Source organism: Triplophysa rosa, linkage group LG1 (assembly GCF_024868665.1).
Source record: "Triplophysa rosa linkage group LG1, Trosa_1v2, whole genome shotgun sequence".
NCBI lineage: Eukaryota > Metazoa > Chordata > Actinopteri > Cypriniformes > Nemacheilidae > Triplophysa > Triplophysa rosa.
This window is the reverse complement of record NC_079890.1, coordinates 10,307,481-10,334,415: the sequence shown is the minus strand read 5'-3', so window position 1 is coordinate 10,334,415 and position 26,935 is coordinate 10,307,481. Positions and strand designations below refer to the sequence as shown.

The following is a 26,935-nucleotide window of genomic DNA, read 5'->3' as shown; positions in this document are numbered from 1 at the left end:
GTGTTTTTGGTTGTGTGTGTTCATGTTGTTTTTCTTTTTGACATGTGTTAGGCAGGGTTGTATTTTTGTGATATTTATAGCTCTCTAAGATTGTCTGCGCTGTGTTTGTTAGGCGGTGGGCGCTCACAGTGAGAAAATAGAAGCAGAGGAAATCAAATGTAAGGCCATGGCAGAGAATGCGCAGAGAGACCTAGATGAAGCACTTCCTGCTTTGGAGGAAGCCATGAAGGTATTGTTTGCTAGATGACATCATGTGCTAATTAGCATGTTCATGAGTCATGACATCATATTTGCATTCAGTCTAGTGGCGGCACTCTCATCTGTTTCACTTCTCTCCTACTCTCTAAACTGTCACATGCTGTTTTAACACAACTGAATGCCCAATAACGATATCAGTTACGTATTTTCTGTTGCTAGACGGAACAAGAATAAAAAAGTGACTAAATGTGTCCCATTAATACTACATTAACTAGCGGTAACTTCTAGTACACTGTACACCCCGATAAGTTAAGATAACTCAAAAGTTTTGTGGTAATAAGTTTCCACAAATGTTTTAAGTTGATAAATCAATTATTTTGAGTAAAGAACACTAAACACATAAGTATAGTACACTCAAAATAATTCATTTTGAATAAACTTCATTTTTCATTTTACATTTACTTGACTTTCACTTATCAATGTTGTCATGAAGGAACAACAGCCGATTACAGCCTGTAGCATTATCAATGTAATGCCTTTAGATAAAATTTGAAATGAGTCTGTTTTCCTCCTAAGCAAATGCTCTACTCGTCTGCACAATGGTTACCTCATTAAAATCACTAATGTCCCAAAACTCTTTAAATAACAGAATAGAACAGAATACTAAACATGTATGAGCCTCCTCCCGTTGTAATGTTTATATAAATACATAAAATAATACTTTATTTCGAGATTTACTTCCATTACCCAGTCCACACAAAGCATGCTGGGAATCGCTCTGACGTCATTGGAAGATATAATTACATTTTTTTAGTTAAGTGACTTCTTATTTTTGTGTCCCTGGAACTCAAAATATCAAAATAGTTAAACACACTTAAAAGTTAAATGAACTTTTTCACAGTTTGGAGTACAGTTTGCTCATTTTTGATGAGTAGATTATACTGTTCGGGAATACAGTGAGTAACTGGACAGTAAATTTAATTAACTGCATCCACCAAACTTACCGAAACTATATGTTGCATGTTGTTTTGTCAGTCAAAACTGAATTCATAGCGTTGTCATCAATAAAACAATCTTGTTGGTCTCTTAACAGGCTCTTGAGTCACTGAATAAAAAAGACATGACTGAAATCAAGTCTTACGGCAGACCTCCAGCTCTTGTGGAAACTGTCATGCAGGCTGTAATGATCCTAAGAGGATGTGAACCAACCTGGGCAGAGGCCAAAAGACAACTGGGTACGAGAGACATTTCCAAATCTTTATTAAATCACTACATTACACTGATGTCACACATAGATTCGGGCACTGGCCCAGGTGTGAAATCCATACCGGACTGCTATATAACTAACCTCACATGAGCCAAATAGAGAGAGAGAGAGAGAGAGAGACTCAGGCAAGTAGAGGTTGGTTGATTCATTAGCATGCCAGACTACATTTAAAAAGGTCAGCACAATGCAGTGGAAAGCACTGAACAGATTGCTCCGAAAATGAAATATGTGCTTGCCCGAGGCTGAATTTGAGCCATTTGTTTTAGGAGAGGCCAACTTCATTAAACAGTTGGTGAATTTTGATAAGGACAACATATCTGACCGCGTGTTGAAGACCATTGGACATTACTGCACGCAACCCGACTTTCAGCCTGAGATCATCGGACGGGTCTCGCTCGCTGCTAAGTCCCTCTGCATGTGGGTCAGGGCCATGGAGGTACACACCAAATATACGTATTAACCTTCACCACATACGTGCATTAACAACTTCTGCCCTGATTTTAACTGTGATGTTGAAACGCTGTTTTTATACTGTACATATTCATCTCATGTATTGTGTATGTGTTTGTGTCAGGTTTACGGTCGTATCTACAGGGTGGTGGAACCGAAGAGAGCCAGGCTGCATGGAGCAATGACGCAGCTGGCTGAGAAACAGGCTGCGCTGGCTGAGGCTCAGGGCAAACTCAGAGAGGTCAGTGTCTGTCTATGTACCCCGAACTCTGTTCCCCTGTTCCAAAACCTAGTGTGCTGCCTACAAAGACAGCATTTTCAGGCATCATAGGCATGCTCCCAATAAAAAAGGTAGCCAAATTCTAAATTAGTGTTACACATAGCAATGCCATTCCCAGAATGCATTGTGACAAAAAACTAAGATGGTGGATGAAGTGATATTACCTCTTAGTGATGTCTTAGTGATGGACAGCTCACTAAGTATTGGGACAGAGCTTATGTGTGCATACATGTGCACATACAGAAAGTCTAGAATTCCGTACACATTAGGTGTTATTCAAATGTTTAGCATTAAACATTGTGTGTGTGTGTGTGTGTGTGTTCATGTTTGTATATCCCGGTGGGGACCTAAACCTGAATACACACCAACACATGGGGACTCGTGTCACCGTGGGGACCAAAATTGAGGTCCCCAGGGGCAAAAAAGCTAATAAATTGTACAGAACAATATTTTTTACAAATCTAAAAATGCAAAAAGTGTTCTATGATCTTTAGGTTTAGGGATAGGGTTAGGGATAGGGGATAGAATATACAGTTTGTACAGTATAAAAACATTACGCCTATGGACTGTCCCCACGGGGATAGTCAATCAAAGCTGTGTGTGTGTGTGTGTGTGTGCGTGTGCGTGTGCGTGTGCGTGTGCGTGTGTGCGCATGCGTGCGTGCGTGTGTGTGTGTGTGTGCGTGTGTGTGCGTGTGTGTGTGTAGGTAGGAGAAAAGCTGGATGAGTTAAAGAGACATTACGATGAAAAGCTGGCCCAGAAAGAGGAGCTACGGAGGAAATCGGAGGATATGGAGCTGAAACTGGACAGAGCTGGAAAGCTGTTGTCTGGACTGGCAGGAGAGAGAGTCCGCTGGGAAGAGACAGTAGCTGTATGAACACACACACACACACACACACATACAGTCACTGTTTGGATATGAAGATGTGAGCCCTCATATGTGACTGTGCCGCGTGTGGATGTTTAGGGTCTGGAGAAGAACATGTCCTGTCTGGTGGGGGATTGCCTGCTGGCCGCTGCCTTCCTGTCTTACATGGGCCCTTTCCTGTCTAACTACAGAGATGAGCTGGTCACAAAGATCTGGATGAAACAGGTGCCAATCGATCAGTCTGTCAGTTCACTCCCTCCTGTATTCCGCTTGAAACGTTCCCTGAATTTACAGCAGTGCTTGCATTTAAAGGAACAGTTTGCCCAAAAATAAAAACCGTGTCATCATTTGCTCACTCTCGAGTTGTTTCAAATCTGTATAAATGTCTTTGTTCTGATGAACACAGAGAAAGATATTTGGAAGAATGCTTGTAACCAAACAGTTCTTGGCCACCATTGACTAGGAAAAATGACAATGGTAGTCAAAAGTTTGCTTTCCTACATTCTTCAAAATATCTTAATTTGTGTTCAACAGAATAAAGAAACTTACAAAGCCATTTTTACTACTATGGTAGTCAATGAGGTCCAAGAACTGTTTGCTTACTAGCATTCTGGAACACTTCTAGTTATTCTACAGTGAATCCTTTTATTGCATTTAAAGTATTAAGGTATTAAGCAGATGACGGCTCTGTTCCTCTCCTCGATCTTCCTCGATCATTTTCATCTCTAGGTGAGAGAATTGGAGGTGCCCTGTTCTCCAGGGTTCAGTTTCGCAGCTTTCCTGTCTAAACCCACAGCAGTGCGTGAATGGAACATCCAAGGCCTCCCATCTGACGCCTTCTCCACAGAGAATGGAGTCATCGTCACCCGTGGCAACCGGTCAGACACAGAGAGCCAATCCCTTAACACTAATTGGAATAATGATGATATCTCATGAATAATGGGCGGTAATGAATAGTGATTGGAGAATAATTAGCTAAAGATAATAGTAAGCTCAGTTTTTTTCAGATTGTTCATTTATAGCCTGCTCATTTCTTTTCTACGCGCGCACACCAAACAGATTAATGGCATTTTGGGATTATAGATTGTTATGAAATGGCCTATTTGTGGATAATGTGACATGCATTTATAGTGAGAGCTCATGCTTCTCATCTCTCTCTCTGTCCTTCCCCACAGATGGCCGCTAATGGTGGACCCTCAAGGACAAGCGCAAAAGTGGATTAAGAACATGGAACTTAAAAGAGTGAATATTTAACACACACACACACTTATCTTTTAATTCATTTATGGTGTTCATAGAGTCAACACAGACTGCATTATTTGCTGTAAACATCCTGATAACAATCTGGTTATCAGAACAGTACATAAACAAAGAAAACAAGGCAGCTGTGATAATTAATATGAGTAAGATCTACTTCCCCACAGAGTAAAACATAACCCACATTCAGTTGCAACATTACCTGCTCAGAGTCACGACGCCTGGTCACGTGACTCAGACGAGCCGTTTTCAGAGGCCTTAATTAAAGTGCAAGAACTTCAAACTCAATCCTCCTGTAAGTTAGAAACTGCCGCTCTTCTGAGATCCCGGCACCTCACCTGCTCTCCTTCAGCAGAACACATCTTGCATTTATCACAGATGCACATTAATGTACTCGCTCTCTGTCCTCTGTGTCAGGACGGTTTGCTGTACTGGGAATGCATAGACGGACAGATAGGAAGATAGAAGCGTGAAACAGTTGATAAGTGTTCTGTTTTGAGTGCAAGAAATGGCTCTCAGGTGTGTTCAATTTCAAAAGGAGCTATGGGAGGTCACACACACACACACACTTGCGTGCGGTCTCTCATTTCTCTGGATAATTTGCTTTGCAGCTTCAGTCCTCTGTCCTCTCTCTCTTTTTGTGTCTGACCTTTTCCTCCTCTTCGCAGGTCTTTTCTCTTCTGTTGTGGTGAGTGTCTGGAGCTGTGAGTGCCGTTCACACGCTACCGTTAAACGCTGACATTTACGAACAATACCGAAATGACAGAGCCGAAGCCTCTTTTCTGCCTCCCCCAGCTCTTCTCCTTCTCTTTCACATCCCATTTTCTTGCTTCAACATCCATTTATCACTTCTGAATCATGTTTATCCTCTCTGCTCTCTTCTTTTTCCTCTTTAGTTGACAGCGTTCTTTCGTCCTCTGCGTGTCCTTTATGTTCTCCTAGTCCTCATGTGCTCTCGCTCTCTTTCTCCGTCGCAGGGGTTGAAGGTAATTGACCTGCAGATGCCTGATTTTTTGCGGGTACTGGAGAATGCAATGCAATTTGGTTCCCCAGTTCTCCTGCAGAACGTCCAAGAGGAACTGGACCCGGCACTGGCCCCAATACTCAACAAGTCCCTCACACGAGTTGGTCAGTCACGGCTCACACATACATGCGTGACAGTCAAACCTGTCGTTACATGTTTTTTCCCGAACTGCCAGTGGTACACACACTCAAAAAAATATTTGGCCTAATACATAAGATTTATGTATTTTGATTGCATATAGAATTTCCATCCATTTAGATTACATATTTTTTATAACAAAGTAATAAAGTTAATGTGATACAAATTTGTAAGACATATGAAAATGAAACGAGTAAGAATAAGTTTTATGTAATAATATTAATAAATAAAACGTGTTTTAAATTTATAAGAAACATGATCACATATTCTTACATATTAAACCCAATGTAATTCATATGCATCACATTTAAGTAATTATCATTAATAAATACATTTTTTTGTTTTGTTTATTCATCAATTTGTATTAATTTATTCCTGAAGATAAAAAGAACAGTTATACCACATGGATTCACATTTCACATGGTGTCTAAAGAATCTCCCTGATATTATAGTACCAGTCAAAAGTCTAAAGAAAGGCTCGGCCGATATGTTACTAATGAGCTTTAAAAAATTACAAAATTTATTTCATTAAAAAAATAAAAAAATTTTAGGGGAAAAATATGATTTTGAAGTGGATGACTCAGACCAAATAAAGCAGTGGTTCTCAAACTGGGAGCCCCAATTGGATCCAGGGAGTGCAGTTTTTTGGCAATTTGTGAAAAACAGAAATTTATCAAAGATTTTGTGAAATCAAACATCAGAAAAATAAGACCACCAACCAAACAAATTGCATATATATAATTCCAGCAATGTATAATTGAAATATTTAATTTAAAAAATTTGGTTTAATTAAAATTCTAAATTCAAGATCTATTTTGGGGCGGCCACAAAGCAATGCACCCTGCACCAAGGGGACCTTACAACGGAAACGTTTGAGAACCACGGAAATAATTAACAAAAACCAGCCTATAAGAGCCCTGAACAGATGGGAACTCGTTTAATACTCTTTGAAAAGCTTCCCAGGGTGAGACCTCAAGAAGGTGGCTTTTAAAATGCCAATAGAATGATTTTGCTAATTCTAATCAAAGGGTGACTACTATAAAATTCTAAAGTATAACAGTTTTATATTAGACATAGTTTTATATTAGATACTTTCAGTCTCAACATAATTCCCACAGTCCAATTGTCCTACTCCATACAGCCCGCAATGTACCACATAATTAAACAGAATTTACTGCGTAACTAATTGTAACAATAATGTACTTCTACTGTACATATTTGTATGTAAAGGGAAACAATATCCAACGATTAGGGAGTAAAGAGGTAAAAGTCTTGAAAATATTCAAAAATATTTATACTGGAAGTATTTAAAACTAGGGGGCAACTATTTTATAATTACATGGTATGCATGACCTGCTATTCTAGACAACAATCTTATGATTGGGAGAAAGTTAACGCAAACAAACAATGCGCATAATAGCTTTCCTATGGCTCAGTGGTTAGAGCATGGCGTTAGCAACAACGAAGTCATGGGTTCGATCCCAGGGATTGCTCATACTTAGAAACAAATGTATAGTATAATCAATGCACTGTAAGTCGCTTTGAATAAAAGCGTCTGCCAAATGCGTAAATGTACATTTTTGTAATAACAATGCAGCAACAAATTGTAATAACATTTGGGTACTTTTATTGTTACAGCACACACGATGAAATTATGAGTTTCTGCTTTGTTTTATTTATAATTTTACCAAATATGCTCCTTACCTGATGAAGGTGTATTGCATAAAGTCGATCTCAGCTGCCAGTCATTTTATTCATTTTAGTGTTTTAAAAGTAATTTAACCCAATCCATGACCTTCCATACAGCGGGGGTTCCCAAGTGTTTTCCTTTTTCAGTTTCGTTAATGGAAAAAAGGCAAAAACACACATTCTTATTATAAGTTATTATAAGTTATTATAACTTTCTGTGAGACAACTGCATTTTAACTGCAGTAGCTTGGCTAGAATATAGTCTATGTTAATGCTAACTTTCTACCAAAAGATTATGTAGCATACCTAATATTATTTTACATTTTCCTACTTTTACCCCTTTATTACACAAACATTGCATCCAAACCCTAGATATGTACAGATATGTACTGTAGAAGTACATTATATTTACAATTAGTTACGCAGTAAATTCTGTTTAATTATGCGGTATATTGCGGGCTGTAATCTAAAGCGTTACCGTTTACTTATATTCTAAAATCTATGTAAAGAATAAAAGTGTTTCCAAACTTTTAACTGGTACTTAAAGTGTCTGCTGCATGTCTGTTTATTTACTATTATATGCATATTTGTGTATATGTGATCTGCAGGGGGCCGGTTCTTGTTAAAACTGGGAGACAAAGAGGTGGAATACAGTCCTGAATTCCGTTTCTACATGACCACCAAACTGTCCAATCCACATTACACCCCTGAGATCTCCTCCAAAACCACAATCGTCAACTTTGCAGTTAAAGAACAGGTCTGCGTGTATTTCAGTGTTGTGAAACTCAAGTCAGGTGTCTTGAAGGATGAAATATAACTGTGTGTGCATGTGTTAGGGTCTGGAGGCCCAGCTGCTGGGGATTGTGGTGAGAAAAGAGCGTCCTGAGCTAGAGGAGCAGAAGGACTCTCTAGTGATCAACATCGCCTCTGGCAGGAGGAAACTACAAGAGCTGGAGGATGAGATTCTGCGGTGGGCGGCATGCACAATCACACGCTCACAAATGCCACAAAACTGCATTAACACCTTTATACAAGTGCCACTGACATCATTAACTCTAATCATCAGTGTTTATAGTTATACTGTACATACTGAGAGATCTCACATTGTGCTCCCATCTATATCCTGTGAGCAGGCTGCTGAACGAGGCGACCGGCTCCCTGCTGGATGACGTTCAGCTAGTAAACACCCTGCAGACCTCCAAAGTCACGGCCACCGAGGTCGCAGAACAACTGGAGATCAGTGAACTGACCGAGAGCCAAATCGATATTGCCAGAGAGGTGAGAGAGAAAGAGAGAAAGGCATGAGGAGAGGTCAAGGAGAGATAGACGGCGTGAGGGAGGTGCTGAAAGGGTTGCCAGATTGGATTAAAGATTGCTTCTCTGAATAAGGGAAAGCGATAAAAAGAGTGCTGAGATGAGGATGTTGATAATAGAAGAGGCAGATAAAGCTATAGACAGTGTGTGTGTGTGTGTGTGTGTGTGTGCGTGTGCGTGTGCGTGTGCGTGTGTGTGTGTTTGTTCAGGCCTACCGTCCATGTGCCCAGAGGGCGTCCATCTTGTTCTTCGTGCTGAATGATCTGGGCTGTATAGATCCCATGTATCAGTTCTCTCTGGACGCCTACATCGCCCTGTTTACGCTGAGTATAGAGAGCAGCCCCCGCAGCCACAAACTGGAGGAGAGGATAAACAACCTCAACAGGCACCACACTTATGCTGTCTACAGGTCTGAAACACCAACTCACACATACACTTCAGTGCACCATTCAGAATTGCAGTGAGAAGTCGATTCATTTCCACCTGAATTCCTGCATTTAAAGTGTTGAAAATATCATCACCCTGATGTCATTCAACACCTGTATATTTTGTCTGTGGAACACAAAAGAAGATATTTTGAGAAATGTCTCCGTCCATATAATGGAAGTCAGTGGGGCCCCAATGTTGTATCTTCTTTTGGGTTTCATTTTGGATTCAGGACTGGAATGTCATGAGGGTAAATAAATGGTACAAGAATTTTCATTTGTGAGTGAACTGTCCCTTTAAGGACAATGAATTCAGATGGAATCATGTGTGAAAAAAATCATACTTCATATTTATTTTTCATGTAGCATCTGTTTGATGCCTATAATTGATGTGTCTGAATCATATTAAAGTGACTTTGAGAGTGATGTCAGCATATCTGATCGGTTTGCAGATACACCTGTCGAGGACTGTTTGAGTGTCACAAGCTTCTGTTCAGTTTCCACATGTGTGCTAAGATCCTGGAGGCATCGGGCAAACTCAACATGGATGAACACAGCTTCTTCCTTCGAGGGGGACTGGTGAGGAATGCTGAGGGCACTGTGCTTGTGTGTGTGCTATGGGAAAATATAGTCTTTACTTGTTTAAAAAAGGAAAAACGTCCTGAAGTTTCATAAAGTGTGTGTGTGTCTGTGTGTGTTAGGTGTTGGATAAAGAGGAACAGATGGATAATCCCTGCTCTAACTGGCTGTCTGACGCTAACTGGGACAACATAACAGAACTGGATAAACTGACTAATTTTCATGGGCTCATGGCCTCGTTCGAGCAGTACCCACGAGACTGGCACCTCTGGTACACAAATCCAGAACCAGAGAAAGCGCCATTGCCTGGTAATGTGTGTGTGTGTGTGTGTGTGTGTGTGCGTGCGTGCGTGCGTGCGTGCGTGCGTGCGTGCGTGCGTGCGTGCGTGCGTGCGTGCGTGTGTGTGTGTGCGTGCGTGTGTATGTGTATGTGTGGGGGGGTCAGGTTTAGCCTGCATTGTCTTATATTTTACTTGTAAGTGTCTCCACCTTTCTTTTAAGTTGAAATGGTAATGTCATCTTTTATTGTTTATCTCTGTTATAACATGATCATAGTTTGCTGTTGTTAATGGTCTCTCTCACTCTCTCTCTGTCTGAACAGGAGAATGGAAAACCAAATGTAATGAGCTGCAGAGGATGCTGATTGTACGTTCTCTCCGGCAGGATCGCATCTCTATCTGCGTCACAGATTTTGTGATCAAGAACCTGGGCTCTCAGTTTGTCGAGCCACCCATCCTCGAGATGAAAGCTGTAAGAGACCTGCTAACATACACACACATACAGTACATAAACATACAAACACTGCTCACCTTAAAGCTTAGCATTGACCATACATAATAAGACAATTCTAATAATAAAAATACAATATACAAGGAAATACAATTACAATATGCTATCAAAGGAAATCTGACAACTTATGTTAAGAAATGAACACTTACATATATTTATAAAATGGTTAGTTCCAGTCTTTGAATCTGATAGGTCACAACTCCCTTCAGCTGAGATTTATTCACGATAAAGCACAGCCTCTCGTACCTTATTGCTTACATCACACGCCTCTTTTATAAAAACAGGTGAAATAGATTCAGTTAATGCCTGGCACTGGTCTTATAAGAAGCTGACATATTGCTGCTGTCCTTCTAAAACCTTCTATCTCCATATTTCGTGTTTCGTGATAAACCATTAATATTATTATATTTTTTGCAAATATCTAACCAATAAAAAGTATTAAAAAGTGCTTGTCAACTTTGACAACACAGTATGTCATCATTTAAAAAGTACAGTGTTTTTCCATTTCCTGAAAAACTGCAAATTTGGAGATCCGAGGTTTCCAAAGGAATGCAACGATATTCCGTTTTTGAAATGGGAAATTGAATATGAGAGTGTTTTTATTGAAATGTGATGCTTTTTAACGCCATGAATCTGTGAAGCATGGCAACACAATATAATTTACCAACACCTGCTTCTCCATATTGATGAAATATATTAAATATGGTACATTTTTCACAAGCCTTTTACCCACTTTTTCATTCTTTTTATTAGATGGCATTGTTTGGCTTTTTGCATTTTTCTTCTTCTAAAAAATAAAAGAAAACCTGCAGCCCTACTAAAACATGTTTACGCTTTGTCTCTCTGTGTGTGTCAGGTTGTAGCAGACAGCACCACAAGGACTCCACTGATCTTCGTGCTGTCTCCTGGGGTGGACCCAACGGCAGCCCTGGTCCAGCTGGCAGAGATGTCAGGCATGGGTCAGCACTTCTTTGCCCTCTCACTGGGTCAGGGCCAGGCACCCATCGCAACGCGCCTGATCAAAGAGGGAGTCAAGAATGGTGATCTCTCTCTCTCTCTCTCTCTCTCTCTCTCTCTCAAGATTCAAGATTCAAAGAAGCTTTACTGGCATGATAAAACAATTTTTTACATTGCCAAAGCACAGGAAAATTAAATATAAACATGCACAAATACAGATTAAGATAAAAAATAGAAGTATATACATGTATCTATATATACATCTCTCTCTCTCTCTCTCTCTCTCTCTCTCTCTCTCTCTGTCTCTCTGTCTCTCTCTCTCTCTCTCTCTCTCTCTCTCCCTCTCTCTCTCTCTCTCTCTCCGCCTCTGTTCTTGTCCTTTTTCAATCTGTAACTTAGCTTCCTCTGTGATATCTCCTTGCGGTTCTTCTTCAGTTGTACATCTTTGTCAATTAGATAAGTTTCCTTTTTTCCATTTATTATCACCACATGAGCACAAGTGGTGTTTTAGACAAAAACCTTGACCTTAGACCTCATTGCTGAAAGCAATATTGAAATAATCATATGACATCACTCATTATGACTCAATCCCCAACACGCATGGTACCATCAGTCATTATGACATCACATAGTCTTTTTTGAAGGTTAGTCGCAGCAAGACAGAATACATGTGTGTGAATGAGAGGGATCCAAGTGGAACAGTGAGGTTACAGGGAGAAGAGGTAAAGAAGGTGCAGGATTTTAAGTACTTAGGGTCAACAGTCCAGAGTAATGGGGAGTGTGGAAAACAGGTGAAGAAGCGTGTGCAGGCAGGTTGGAATGGGTGGAGAAAAGTGTCAGGTCTGTTGTGTGATAAAAGAGTACCAGCAAGAATGAAAGGAAAGGTGTACAGGGCAGTAGTGAGACCAGCGATGTTGTATGGTTTGGAGACAGTTGCACTGAGGAAAAGACAGGAGGAAGAGTTAGAGGTAGCAGAGCTGAAGATGTTGAGGTTCTCTTTGGGAGTGACGAGGATGGATAGGATCAGGAATGAGTACATCAGAGGGACAGCACATGTGAGATGTTTTGGAGACAAAGTTAGAGAGGCCAGGTTGAGATGGTTTGGACATGTTCAGAGGAGGGAGAGTGAATATATTGGTAAAAGGATGCTGAGGTTAGAGTTGCCAGGCAGGAGGCCGAGAGGAAGACCAAAGAGGAGGTTTATGGATGTAGTGAAGGAGGACATGAGGGTAGTCGGTCTGAGAGAAGAGGATGCAGGGGATAGGGCTAGATGGAGGCAGATGATTTGCTGTGGCGACCCCTGAAGGGAACAGCCGAAAGGAAAAGAAGAAGAAGATAGTCTTTTTGACGTCATCACTCATTACATCCTCACCAAAACTCATTATGACATCACTCATTGTGACATCACCCACTGACGTCATTAATGGTCAGAGAGCATGTTTTTCACAATTCTGGCTGCAACAACCTTTTGTTTGTCTTTTTGTGTGTGGTTTATATATTTTTTATATCAGGCCATTTCTATTCTTTAATAGCATAGTAAAGCAAAATCCTGTTTTCCACGTCACAGACTTTTCAGTTTTTTTTAACCATAAATCAAATACAAATGACAAATATCATAGACAAATATCTCTGTCTATCTCTCTCTCTCTCTCTCTCTCTCTCTGGCAGGTCACTGGGTATTCTTGGCTAACTGTCACCTGTCTCTCTCTTGGATGTGTGAGCTGGATAAACTGGTGGATGAGTTACAGATCCAAGAATCTCATCCAAACTTCCGACTGTGGCTGAGCTCCTCCCCTCACCCAGAATTCCCTATTGCTATCCTGCAGACGGGCATCAAAATCACCACTGAGCCACCCAGGGTACGCGCACATGCTTAACGCACATCTCTCATACTTCTGAAGTCTGGTGTGCTGTAATGAAAGATGTCTTTGTATGTGTGTGACTGTGTGTCTCTGTAGGGGGTAAAGTGGAATATGAAGCGTCTCTATCAGCTCGTGTCTGAGTCTCAGTTCTCGCGCTCGGCTCGGCCTGCGCTGTACCGCAAGCTGCTCTTCAATCTTTGCTTCTTCCACAGCGTCATACTGGAGAGGAGGAAATTCCTACAGCTCGGCTGGAACATTGTCTACAGCTTCAACGATTCTGACTTCGAGGTAGGAGGAGAGGAATCATCAAGAGTTAACCTCTCATGTTTTAAAGTAATTTTACTTCCTGTTTTTCAGGTGAGTGAGAATCTTCTGAGCCTCTATCTGGATGAGTATGAGGAGATCCCTTGGGATGCTTTGAAGTTCCTCATCGCTGGGATCAATTATGGAGGTCATGTGACCGATGACTGGGATCGGCGTCTGCTTACCACTTACATCAACCACTATTTCTGTCCAGCTGTTATTGATACACCCTTTTTTAAGTGAGTTCAACACCGAGACTGTCCATTTGGTACAATAACTCTAGACTTTGTATGATCATTAGTCGTTCTCCCGGTTGTTAGGCATTATGAAGTGATAGAGCGCCCCCATATGGCCAGAATGTGATTGCCTCATTGCACAGCTAGAGAAAATTCACACACAGCTCAAACAGATGATTTCAGTCCACACACCTTTCATTGGATATGTGTCAAGCCATCACACACACGTACCCTTTGATCTCTGACACCCCTCTATGCCCTGCTGCGAGGATTCCCCAGTGTCCTCTTCAGCAGGTAGATCTTACCCACAATCCTGATCTAATAAAGAGCAACAGCTCCCCCATGATGCCGAATGTTGAATCTTGCAGGTTCGATTTAAATGTGTTCCAGTTCCTCTGGGTCTGTTAGGGTTGCAGGGCCCAGCAACACCACATACGCAGATAAAACCTCTGTTACTATAGCAACCACATCCTATAATTACTTTCAATCAGTGCCTCCATGGTGACTTGAGTGCAAAGCAGAAGCAGCTATAAAATTTTAGGCAGTAGTAGACAGAAATTTGCATGGACTTGTTGACTTGCAAGCAGGGCCGTACGCAGGATTTTAGAAATACCGAGGTCCAAAAAGAGTTGCAAATTACATAACAATTGATAAGATCATGTCTGTCTTTTTATGTGTATCAGTAATGAAACACGTGGTCAATTGAATGTTTTATACAAATACTACCAGATTGACATACAATCTTTCATAAGGAGCATTTGGGTTTGGAATGACATAAAGGTAAGAGAGTGATAACAGAATTCCTAAGTGAACTTTTGAGTGAAGAACTTTTGAATGAACTATCCCTTTAACTTTTTGTGAAGTTACAGACATAAGACGTCAGATTACAAAAGTTGCAGACACTTAGGTTTTTATAAAAAAATAGGTCAACTTAAAATAATATAGAAACAGAATTAAAGAACGAGAATTCATTTAAAAGTGATGCATTTGAATTATTTGCAAATAAACACACCTGAGTCAAAGCCATGCGGTTTAGCATGAACTAGTGAAGATCTGGTAATGTTTTTGTGTCGTCAAACTTACATTAAACACGTAAATGATATGTTTTCGGCTTTTTTCTAGTTTGAATTAACGTTACTAGATATTACAATCGGTCGTTTCATCAGTCGGTTTGTTGTTTAAATGTTGACGCGCGCTCAAATCGAGAGCGCAAACTCGCGGACGTTCTGGAAAGATGGAGAAAGCGCCGCAGTCAACGTTTTGCACGCGTTTTTAGACACGACATGTGAATGGCTCCTATCATTTCTATGATTTACATTTATTCATTTAGCAGTCGCTTTGGATAAAGTTGGGTAAACAATGGAAGCAATTGGGTCAACATTAGGAAAACAAAAAGCATAAGTGCAATAAAACATGTCTCACAAAGCCTACTACAGTGTACAGAGCTAAGTTTTTTTTTTTCTTTTTATGATAAACTATTTACTATATTACTAACATTTAGCTAGTTACATCGGACTCTTTCTCTTTTCTCTTCAAATGACCCGCGGTGCGGAGTTCAACACTCCAAAAAGTTGAACTATTTCCATCTTGATGCGGCGCCGACGCCCCTAGAAAAATGTGCGTGCCCCCCCTATTTGCTCGCGCCTGCCGCGCCTCTACATTTACAATAACAAATATGCTCGCGGAAAAGACGCAAAATGTGAATCGGGCCTTAGACAGCTGAGGTAGATCAGATCTGAGATCAGTTATCTAGTTTTCTACAATATTGGCAGTACTAAATAGTACAGTTAGTCCTATTAGGCAATGTTTTTCACCACAAAACTACCGAGGTCCGGACCTCGGGGTGCTCAATGGTAGGTACGGCCATGCTTGCAAGTGAAATTGGCAGGAATTACATTTGAAGATGTAGTGATGAAGAGTTCAGATACTCTTAACAAACTATTAGTTAGTTCAGCGGCTCTCATGAAGAAAACTGATGATTTTTTTTGTGAATGTGCACAGAATTGTCCTTTGCGTTTTTGAACATCAGTGTGTAAAGCTTGTTTGAGCCAACAAAATAACATTGGCACCCAAATTATTCACAGACTGTCTAATGTCAAAATAACATATTGACAGATTTACACGTCTTTGCACCTCAACTCAGAACAAGTCCAATGCAAAAACTGTTGCCATTCCCTGAAATAGGATTGATGAACTGAATCAACTGCGAAGCAATTAAACAATCAATCTAGCCAAACAATAAAGAAGAAAAAATGATGAACATTTTTTAAATTGTTTAAGTAGACCTGTAAATGTGTTTTTGGTATTCAAAAGCATGTTTGTTTGTGTGTGTAGGCTCTCCTCCCTTCTTTCTTACTACGTTCCTCGTGATGGACCTCAGACCTCATATGTGGAGTTCATTGATCAGTTGCCGGCACTGGAGCACCCGGAACTGTTTGGACAACACCCCAATGCTGACATCGCCAGCCAGATTACAGAGACTCGAACCCTCTTCCATACACTGTTGTCTCTACAACCGCAAATCACCAGCACTGACTCCACCAGCACTGCAACTAGCAGGGAGGACAAGGTGTGTGTGTTTGAAAATATTATAGAATGGCTTGTATGATGGTTAGGTTTAGGGGTAGGGTTAAAATAAACTGTTTATACGTTCTAAAAGTCATTATGTCTTTAGAAAGTCCCCACTCAACATGTGTGTGAGAGAGGAGTATGGAGTTGCTGGTGTTGTTGCATTCAGCATATTCTATGTTTTCTAGTAAACCGAAAATTGAATCATGTTGCACTACACAAATTTCAGCCTAGTTTTGTTCAATTGAAGGTGTGTATGTGTGCAGGTGTTGGAGCTCTCCGCTGATGTGCTTCAAAAGATCCCCGCTCTGATAGACTATGAGGGTACCAGGAAGTTGTTGAAAGATGACCTTTCACCTCTGAATGTAGTACTACTGCAGGAGATCCAGAGATACAACACCCTGCTACATACCATCAGGTCTGTGTGCACGCCTGTGAGATAGAGCATGCTCTTAATGAATATTAAAATGCTCAGTGTATTATATTGTTCTGCATGCAGATCATCTCTCTTGGAGCTGGAGAAGGGCATTAAGGGTCTGGTTGTGATGTCCAGCAGTCTAGAGGAGATATTTCACTGTATCCATGATGCTCGTGTGCCTCCTCTCTGGGAGAAGGTAAGAAAACTATTTAGCTTCGTAACTGATCACTGATCACTTCCGCGTTTTGTCTCAGCCAGCTCAGTTACATCTGGTGCACGTAGCATCCATAGGGAACAATGACGTTTTTCACTCATTGCTTCAAGATTACGGTCAACGACGTGAGTCAAATATCCAAACGCTACATCATACATCGACAACCAAAAGCGAGAAAGCCTTAAAGCTATACGTTTCAAGCTACATCCACAAATACGAAAAAAACTAAGAACAAATTACCTCAGTGCTATGAGAGCGTAAGTGGCTTAGCTGGCTGACATGTACAGTTACCACACGAGTTAGCGAGAGTATTCATTGACAAAGCATATTATTTTATTCTTACAATAACAATTGTTCTTAAGAAAATATTTGAGATCTTTTTAAGAAATGTTTGAGAATCGCACTTATTGTACAAACATTCTTATGAACTTCCTATTATTTAACTTAAGAAAAATCTTATATTTTGCTTTAAGAACAGTTTTGTGAATCCGGCCCCTGAAGCGCAGACTGCAATGAAGTCTGATGCTAGCATGTTAATTAGCTAACAACATGATACCTGGGTGCTTTTCGTCGCCTTTGAATTATCTGACATTTTGGTCAAAATTTATTTATTCACATATTCTTATTCTGTGATAACTTATTTACATTATGCAATGCGAATTCGAAGACTCGAATTTTAATTTGGTGCTATAAGGTTCTATCTGCAAGAGCCAATCAGCACTTTGAATGCACACAAGAGGACCAATCAGGAGCAGCTTTCTTTGTCATGTGACCGGACTCCTCAGTGACAGTGTAATATCTGAGGAAACTCAGATATAAACAAAATAATGTTTAAAAGAAACCTCAAGGTTGAGTGTTTTATTGATACTCTTGTCAACGAGAGCTGCTAAAACTACAGTATTTTTTGTTTTGTTTTAGGTTTTGTTGAGGATATATTTTTTTATATTTATAGATGCAACACTAGCCAGCAGCGCTACCCTTTTCAAAATGAAGTATACTTGAAGTTAATTTTTTAAGTATACTTAAGTAAAGTTCAAGTATATTTTTAAGTATTTATTATTTAGTAAGTATACTAATATCGATGGACTAGTAATATGCTTGGAGGTGTACTATTTGAATACCGCTTGGGACTAAATTGGCCCACTTTTTAGTTTATAAAAGTCTTTACTTTTTTAACAATAGTAAACTTTTGAGTTTTGAGACAGAACAAGTTTACAATTAAGTTTTCATTTGTACTACAAATATACTCCAAGTAACTTGTTGGTATACTGATAGTTCAATACTTTTAGCACATGTTTAGTCTGTGAAAGTATACTTTGAAGTTTACTGCAAGTATACTTGTAGGTTTTCTTTAGGTTTACTGGTAGTTTACTAGTTTATTACTTGTAGCACATTTGTCATTTATAAAAGTACACCCTAAAGTTTACTCTAAGTAAACTACTAATTTATTTTAAGTATGCTTGTAAGGTTTCTTTAGGTATCCTTGCATATATACTGATAGTTAACTATCAATACTTGTAGTACACTTGTAAGTACACTTCAAGGTGTATTGTTAGTAAACTACTAGTTGAAGTATTTTTATGAACATACTATTTAGATATTATTTTTGCACTTGAAATACTTGTAATATACCTCTAACTGTAGATGTAAAGATGACTCAAAATCATTCATTACATTAACATATTAATGTTCAGCTTACTAGGAAAATATTAGGAAACACATACTTATCATATTTTGAAGTAAGCTAAACCAACAAAATAAGTAAATTAAATTCCCTTCAGTTCAAATTTATTTCTAAAACACGATTAAAATCTTTCAAAGCTTTACAAATACATATTAATATAAAAAGTACCTACATTAATATAATAAATGGTGGCAGAAGTATAAAACAGGAAATTATGCAATAGACAAAAGAAATAGAAACCTTTCCTATATAGTACAAAAAATAATAAAAAAGACAGGCATGTATATTTTTAACAAGGGTTTTCAAGGTCATCCATTAATGTCTTTTAAAATAATCACTTTTAGAAGCCTCCAAATGCAGTACGTGCTGGGAAACTTGACTGTCTCTCTCCGACAGCTGATTGGGTTTGTAACAATCACAGTTCTGTAAGAAAGAAAAACAATATTAAAAAGAGCTGCAAGCAGCACCACCGGGGCCAAGCCCACACTTTACCCAGCGTACCCACCACACCCAGCCCACACTTCCCCCACATGCCCACACACAGCCCACACTTCCACCAGTGTACCCACACGTCCCCCAGTGTACCCACAGCATGCCCACACTTCCCCCACAGCATGCCCACACTTCCCCCACATGCCCACACCCAGCCCACACGTCCCCCAGTGTACCCACAGCATGCCCACACTTCCCCCACATGCCCACACCCAGCCCACACTTTCCCCAGTGTACCCACAACATGAAATGAGACAGTAGAGCAAAAGTAGAAGAAATACAGTGTACAGGAGAAACAGATGTCAGGAGTGAGAATGAAATCAAGAATATCATTTTGTATAGTAAAGCGCAACACGAGATTCTAGTTTATCAGATGTGCCAGTCAGTTGATGTGCTTGACCCAGCATCCCGAGGAGAGCTTTCAGAGGTTCGAACATTGACATTTGCCAATCCCGAAGGGGCTGAATCAAGAGCGTAGAGCAAAAGTAGCAGAAATACAGTGTATAGGAGGAACAAATGTTTGAAGTGACAATGAAAGTAAGAATGTCATTTTGTACTTAACCTTTTTTCTGTTTGTATATATTTATATGTATTATAAAACACTTTAAGTTGCACTACGTACATCGCTCTTTATTTTATTTTATTTCATTACTAAAATGACATTACAATCCGTTTGTTTACATACTTGCACTATTTGTGCACATACTTGCAAATTGAAATGTATAAATGCGCAACACAAGTTCGAACCAGCGACCTCTTGCACCCGAAACTTGCAGTTTATCAGGTGTTGCCACTCAGTTGGCGTGCTTGACCCAGCAGTGTTCAAGGGTAATAAAAAATTATATAAAAGAGTAATATCTCATGAACGCAAGGAGGCGCTGTCTTGAAACTTTAAGGGTACGTTTGGGACTGTAATAAGGTGACACGTGTCAAATTTGGTGCCGATATATCATACGGTTCAAAAGATATCACGATTGATGACAAATTTCTAAATGGTGGACAGGCCGATCATCCAATCGTGACAGATCCAATCGTACGATCCGGCATGACACGAGGAATCCGTAGACACCGAGATCTCGGTTTTCTGACAAACATTTCAAAAGTTATGAGCAAAAATAGGCATTTTTCAAATCTCGCGACCCATAGGTGGTGCTGTTCCCCGTTTTGGCAAGGATCCCCAGTCCGAGGTGTAGTTGACATGTACCAAGTGGCTGAGTTACAGCCTCCAATACATTTTTGGGTCAACTTTGAAAAGTTTACAGCATCGTAACTTTTGAGCAACAGCAAACATCTCAATTCCGGAGCATCTGTTCTATGCGGCACAGATCGTCTCAGCCAATTTTCGTGACAATCGGTCACAATTTCTAGGACTAGTAGCGAAAAACTGTACTTTTCAAGATGGCCGCTACTGTAATGGACGGAGTCTTAGTGTAACACATGGAATGCGATGAGCGTGACGAGTGCATGACGTGTGCCGAGTACAATTTTTGTACATCACTGGGTTCAAAAGTTACAGCCATTTGAAAAGTGCATTTTTGATCTGTTGGTGGCACTATAGAGTGAGTGCTAGAGACCCCATACTTGGTCACATGACTAATGAGTACCACCTCTACGAGTGTGCCAATTTTCACCATTTTCCTAAGTACGGTTCATAGGGCTACCATAGACTACCTTTGGTTAAGAATAATAATAATACTGACAGGAACAATAGAGGCCATAGCCCCTTCGGGGCTTGGCCCCTAATGATAAACCACACAACAAAATATAGAGTTCTTTCATATAAAGAAGGATCTACAAAGCAGAGTTTGTGAGTCTTTCAGCATTTGATAGGCATTACATTTCAGAATAAATAAAAGTTTGTTCTGATCTTAGAATCTGATTGGCCGAGCTGCATTTCTAAAGAGCTGATATATAGACTAGGAGTGATTTCTTTGTTGTTGTTGTTAAATACACCTTTAATCCATTTTATGACTTGAATTAAACAAACTGACACAACTTTGAGTGGTTCTGGTAGATTTTATGTTTCATGCCAGTATGCAACACAATACTTATTATGTATACTTCCACTTGTTTCAGAACCCAACTTCTGCAAATGAAAGAGTAAATTAGTCTACATAATCCATAGAGAATGGAGTAATACTAAAAGCTATTTATAAATCAACATTTACAACAGAACAAATTTACCTTACCAATGCAAATCACTGTTTTAATCTCCATACTAGTCTATATTATACCCATAACGACATTAACTCATCTACAAATAATCAAAACAATTAGCAGTTGCTAGTTTGCTAATCACAATTCAACACAGTGGAGAAATTATATTACAGTACTATCACGAAATGTTAACGTAGAACTCACTTAACATGACTGTTATGTCGTTGAACAATGAAAATTAAGCAATTCAGCAATAAAAAATATTTAATAGGCTACTCAAGTAAAATAATAGACACAAGTACAAGCCAAGTATACCTAGAAGTCAAAAGATTAAGTACAAGTATAGGCCAAATATACTTAAACTTTTCACTCCGTAAAATCAAGTATACTTAAGAGTACATTTAAGTATATTTCTGAGAAGTACATAATACCTTCCTAATACCTGTGTTTACATAGACTCTCATAATGCAGTTAATGCCAAATAGTCAACAACGTCAAGAGTCTTGATTACAACAATAAACATTATTATGTTTTTTCAGCCATACTGCATCTCTAAGAAGTAATTTGATCTGTCCCACCTTCTGTAGATAAAACATGGATACAACAATTAGCATGGCCTTTTATGCTTAAATTGAACAAGAAAAAAGCATCCTAAAATATGAAATAAGTGTCATAAAAACCATGTAAATATACCTTTTTTTACACATTATTATAGACTAATTTCACGTTTTAACAAAAGTTATAAGTAAATTGTTTGTGTTGCTTTTAAATGTATTGCTTTAATGAATGTTTTGCAGATAGAACTGTCATGGCTCTGCTTCCTTAGTCATGTTTTTCTTGGTCCTGTAGCAGAGTCATGGCAAAGCCTTTGGTTATGTGTGGAGAGAAACATATTATTGTCCTTTAGACAATAATATACGTTCTCTCCAGTGTCTCGTCTCTGTTCCCGCCATCTCGTTTCCTTGTTATCCTTCCCTGAGTGTTTGATTAATCACACCTGCCCCGTGTCGTTATCCCTCGTTTGTCTTTTTGTCTTGTGTGCCTTGTTTGTTCCAGATCCTGTTCCCCATCTAGTTTGGTATTGTTTATTTTATTCTTGTAATTTTGACCGTGTTCATTTTGCCCCCTCGTGGGAAGTCTTGTTTTCTGTTATACATGTATATATGTTCTTAGTTTAGTTTTGCCCCACCGTGGGTTTTTTGTTTCTGTGTTGTTTTTCAATAAATATCTGTTAACCCCGTCATTGCCGTTGCCTGCCTGCATTTGGGTTCTCTGCACCTCATCCGTGACAAGAACCTTATAATTCTAAACCGAAAGTGATTTTTCAGAATCAGAAGGTTCTATCTGTTCCAAAAAAAAAACATTCACAAATTTCTGAAAATGTTGATATTGTACATTTGGAATACATTTAGGGTCTCTGTCTTTTTCATGTATAAAAGAGATTTGTTCCTCATATCATTTTTGCTATATGAAATGCAAAAACTTTCAAGCTCAATATCTCAAAACTGCTCAGACCGCAGATAGAACCGTATCATTCCAAGGCGACGTTTTGTAGAAGTGGCTAATGGCTAAGGCCATTTTCTCAATATGCGTACTTTAGCGATCTTGTGTTCCTCGTGTACATCATCAACCGTCAAATTCCAGTACTCAAGAACACAAGTACAGAGAATGCATGAAAGTACCCGGATGTGTTCTTGATATATCAAGGATGCATCAAATGCAGACTTGCACTGAAACCGCTTGAATATTTTATGGAAAACATTGCCTACCCATTGCTTTCATTTTTTCCACTAAGTTTGTCACATTCTGGACGGATATATGTAGTGGCCAAAATGACGTAGAACTTAGAGGACTGCATAATTTTACTACCTGCCTCTCACAACCGGCATGTCGACAGCACACCTACGATGCCTGAAAATGCAGGCAGCTCGATAGGTTTTGGGAAGAGCTTATAACTCGTGGCACGCATACCGAAACATGTTGTAGTTGTAATAAAGCCCTGTGTGAGTGTGTGAAAGCGGGATGTGAAGTCAGGGGTGTGTGTTAGCGGGAGTGTGTAAATGAATGGTTGAGAGGATAGCTGTCAAAGATTAGGTGAACGGTGCAACATTTAGAAGATTAAACACAAACATGCTCGCAACCTTGTGTTTAAACACACTTCTCGTTTATTATTGACTGAGAGCTGCTCAGTTCATGCCGAAAACACAAAAGCTTCTGTCTGCAAGATCCTTTACTAATGCCCGCGTATGTGTGTGTGTTCAGCTCAGTAAGGGCAGCGTGTGTGTGTCAGACCTTATCTGATACAGCCTCATTATACTGATGTAGCTTTGTGTGTGTATGCGTTGGTCATCAGGTAGTGTGTATGTGGGCTTCTTGGGTCACTGCTAAGGGTAATTGCGCTGTAATAAGCTGAACAAACAGAGCCATGTTTACTTGAAGATCTACAGAACTAGCAGGGCCTATTACTGATCCGAACAGCGTCTATCCATCCTCTCCCAAAACGAGTGGAGAGCATCCATTAAGACTTTCTATCCAGTCGCTCATTACTCTCTCTCTCTCTCTCTCTCTCCATCAGCTTACCTTTAATACAGCGCGCACGCTTCGTCTTTCTGTCCAGCGTTATGTTTTGGCAGTGACTCGTATCTCTGCTGAGATGTATGACTTTCATTTGCTGCCGACTCTTGTCATTTCTCTTTTCGCTCCCTTCTTTCATGTTCACTGTAACTGCTGGCCTGTGGGTGGTGAGGATGCTGGCCCTCATACATCTCTCTGACACTGCTGATATAACCTCTCGTAACCTTAAAGGCTATTAAAAGATAACACTGTTTTTCTGTTCAGATCAAGAGGTTGAAACGTTGCAGTTGATTAATAGTTTTAGCGTATTAACAGTGTTAACATTTGCTATTTTTCCTAAGTTTGCAAACTTTGTGTTCTGCACCTGTACACTACACGCTCAGGTGGGTTGTGCTCTCTCTTTTCCACAAATTCAGTATTTAAAAAACTTTAACTTTGAATATGGTGTCCGATGGGCAGATGATGTCACATTTTGTTACAAAACTGCACGGGGACTCAAGAGGTCGAGGATCCAAATGCAATGTGTTTATTAGGGCAATCCAAACACACAATCCATTAGACAGGCAAGAGGTAGTGAAGTTGCAGTTGAACCGAGGCTTCGGAGCTTGTGTCGAGCAATAATGGGAGTGCCAGATGAAGCCTCGATTCGAAGCTTGTGTTGGTAACGTAGAAATCACGTGACCCATGACAAACTAAGCTTCACTTTCTGGGTCAGTCACGTACGTGTTTTGCTTTGCGTGTCAGAATGTTCGAACCCCAGAGCTTTTTAATGAGTCCTCCGCCTTTTTCATATTTTAGTCTCACATAATACTGTATAGATAAAGTATTATATATACGTGTGTGCATGCGTGCGAACATTATTCTGTACCACATACAGTATCGAATTGTACGAATATTAACTCATTGCCACACTTCTTGAATGGGTAAATTAATTTATTAAACTGACCATTCACACACATTTTACTCTAACCTTTATTTGTACACATAATATAAAAATTCATCTGAATTTCATCTGCTGGTTGCTTCGTTCGACGGAGCTTCTTTCAGAAGCGACTGCTATGTTTTATAAACCAACAGATGGCGCTGTTTTCGACACTCGAAGCTTTGAATCTTATCTTGAAACAGTCAGGAAAAGTGTCGGTGCTTCGTTTGAGGCCTCATTTTCCCATCACTAGCAAGAGGTCAAAACAGGTGATCAGACCAAAACACAAAACAACATCCAAAAGTAAAAACAAACAGGTTAATCCACAGAGCTATGAACAGACACACACGGAAGAAGAAACCCAAGGGCATGCTCAGAGTTGCAGCTGTAACACATACAAGACTTTGCCAGGAATGAATGAGAACACTGGGTTTAAATAGACAGAGTTGGCAAGGCTAATGGGATACAGGTAAACATGTTAGGGATCATGAGTCCAGCAAAGGGTTATGGGAAATGTAGTGTGCTATGGCAGTCCAGTTCATGTGGGGAGTGCCCTCTGGTGGAGCGCAATGGCACTCCAGCTGACAGGTGTGACCCATTTAAGGTAGTAATGTTCTGCAGGGTAATATGCATGCAGATTTAAAGACCTTTAAAATAGTCAAAAGCATTTAAAAATACACACATCACATTGCACACTCATTAAAACACATTCTTAAAGCTTATTGAGTCAGTACCTGTGGGAATGGCTGCAAAATATTACTACAAGAGAGGATTAAGAAAACACTTATAACATGAAATTGTAGTCAATGTCTGCATTATTCCGCAGTCACACAAGACTTTCAGAATGCAAAATTTCCACACAGAGCCCTGCGTATGGTTAAAGCAATAAGCCCACGAAGCAGTGGGTTACCGGGTAACAGCTTAGAACGTTAAATGTAGACACGCGCAAATAGAGAGCAACGCGGTCATGCCGCACGCGCACCTCGTGAAGCGGGATTTATACATTCGCCTAGGTCCGCTATGCGAGCCTCCGCTGACTGCACGCGTACCTCCGCAAATGGACGAGGCGTTTATAGTTGACGCGCATGCCGATGTGCTATTCTTTGAAACAACAGAGGGCGACTCGGAGTAATCGATTCAACTAACCAGCACGTATTAGCGTGGAGAAGAAGTAGTTTGCTTGAACAACGCAATTTACCATGGTTTTACTTTTGTATTTATAGTATAAATCATAGTGGCCACAAATTTACTATTGTCTAAATACAGGCAAATTAGTTATATGATGTTTCTTATAAAACTATGGTAATATAAACAGAACAGTCCCCCAAAAACATGTTTCTACACTTGTATTATAGTAAAACCATAGTTACCTTTCATAAGAAGTGCTTCACATATTAAACTTTACATATGTTGTTTAAAATGTATTGGATAAAGAGTCTGCATTGTTCTGCGTGGATTAATCATTGAGATGCATGTATAGACGTGCCTGCTCGGTTAGACTCGTATCCAACCTCGTTCGCTTTCGGATGAGTTGCCGCGCGCGCAGTTACAAAAAAAGCCGTGCACACTGCCACCCGAAATGAGGTCGCGCGCACTCAAAGAGAACTTCCGCCAACACCGCAATGACGTCATGTTTGCCGTGCACACCCGTCGAGTATAAAGAAGCCTTGAGAAAGCAGTGCAGCTCGCGTTTTCCGTGCGAAATGTGAACCGCCCCTGTAAAATAGTTTTAACACTGCACAAACGTTTGAACAAAATACAACCAACAGAACATTTATTCATTTAAAATCTTAAGCGAACATATTATATATGTAAGATTTTTAAAAATTGTGTACACTTTGCGAAGTGGTCTATGGGGCAGCAAAGAAAAACGCTGGGTGTGTTTTATTCATGGATTCTGACGTATTTGCATTGTTACTGTTCACTTTTAAAGCTATATCGTAGAACATTGTATTGTGTGATGTTTTTATTATTAGCATTTCCTCCAACTGAGAAGCTGATGCTGTGGCGTATTGGTCATCTATATTGAGCGTTGCATTCATCCCCATTCAGTGGAATGGCAGCTGCGCATCTTGAATTTTATGTTGCTGTATGTGTGTTGCTTGGCAACCGCTTTGTTGTTTCTTTTTCTGAGGTACTACATTGTTTGGTGGGACAATAATAGTTTTATTAATATCATTACATTTTATTTGCTGTGTTTTATTATATGAAATATGTCCATGTGGAACGTTGATGAAGTAACCGTTTCATAAAAACCTTGTGAATCCTTG

The 26,935-nt window shown here is 39.8% G+C and overlaps 1 protein-coding gene across 1 annotated transcript in view; it reads left to right on the top strand.

Annotated features, from left to right (window-relative positions):
• dnah2 (dynein, axonemal, heavy chain 2) overlaps nt 1-26,935 on the top strand; it is a 103,166-nt gene that overhangs the window by 72,615 nt on the left and 3,616 nt on the right. Inside the window, exons 36-58 of the mRNA XM_057321864.1 lie at nt 113-229; nt 1,292-1,433; nt 1,732-1,901; nt 2,040-2,156; nt 2,902-3,066; nt 3,163-3,288; nt 3,793-3,941; nt 4,239-4,305; nt 5,298-5,448; nt 7,780-7,928; nt 8,008-8,141; nt 8,305-8,449; nt 8,695-8,894; nt 9,363-9,489; nt 9,612-9,798; nt 10,091-10,239; nt 11,135-11,318; nt 12,904-13,094; nt 13,194-13,385; nt 13,455-13,639; nt 15,971-16,205; nt 16,471-16,622; nt 16,704-16,818. Coding sequence (XP_057177847.1) covers nt 113-229; nt 1,292-1,433; nt 1,732-1,901; nt 2,040-2,156; nt 2,902-3,066; nt 3,163-3,288; nt 3,793-3,941; nt 4,239-4,305; nt 5,298-5,448; nt 7,780-7,928; nt 8,008-8,141; nt 8,305-8,449; nt 8,695-8,894; nt 9,363-9,489; nt 9,612-9,798; nt 10,091-10,239; nt 11,135-11,318; nt 12,904-13,094; nt 13,194-13,385; nt 13,455-13,639; nt 15,971-16,205; nt 16,471-16,622; nt 16,704-16,818 — 3,549 coding nt within the window. The remainder of the gene's footprint in view (nt 1-112; nt 230-1,291; nt 1,434-1,731; nt 1,902-2,039; nt 2,157-2,901; nt 3,067-3,162; nt 3,289-3,792; nt 3,942-4,238; nt 4,306-5,297; nt 5,449-7,779; nt 7,929-8,007; nt 8,142-8,304; nt 8,450-8,694; nt 8,895-9,362; nt 9,490-9,611; nt 9,799-10,090; nt 10,240-11,134; nt 11,319-12,903; nt 13,095-13,193; nt 13,386-13,454; nt 13,640-15,970; nt 16,206-16,470; nt 16,623-16,703; nt 16,819-26,935) is intronic.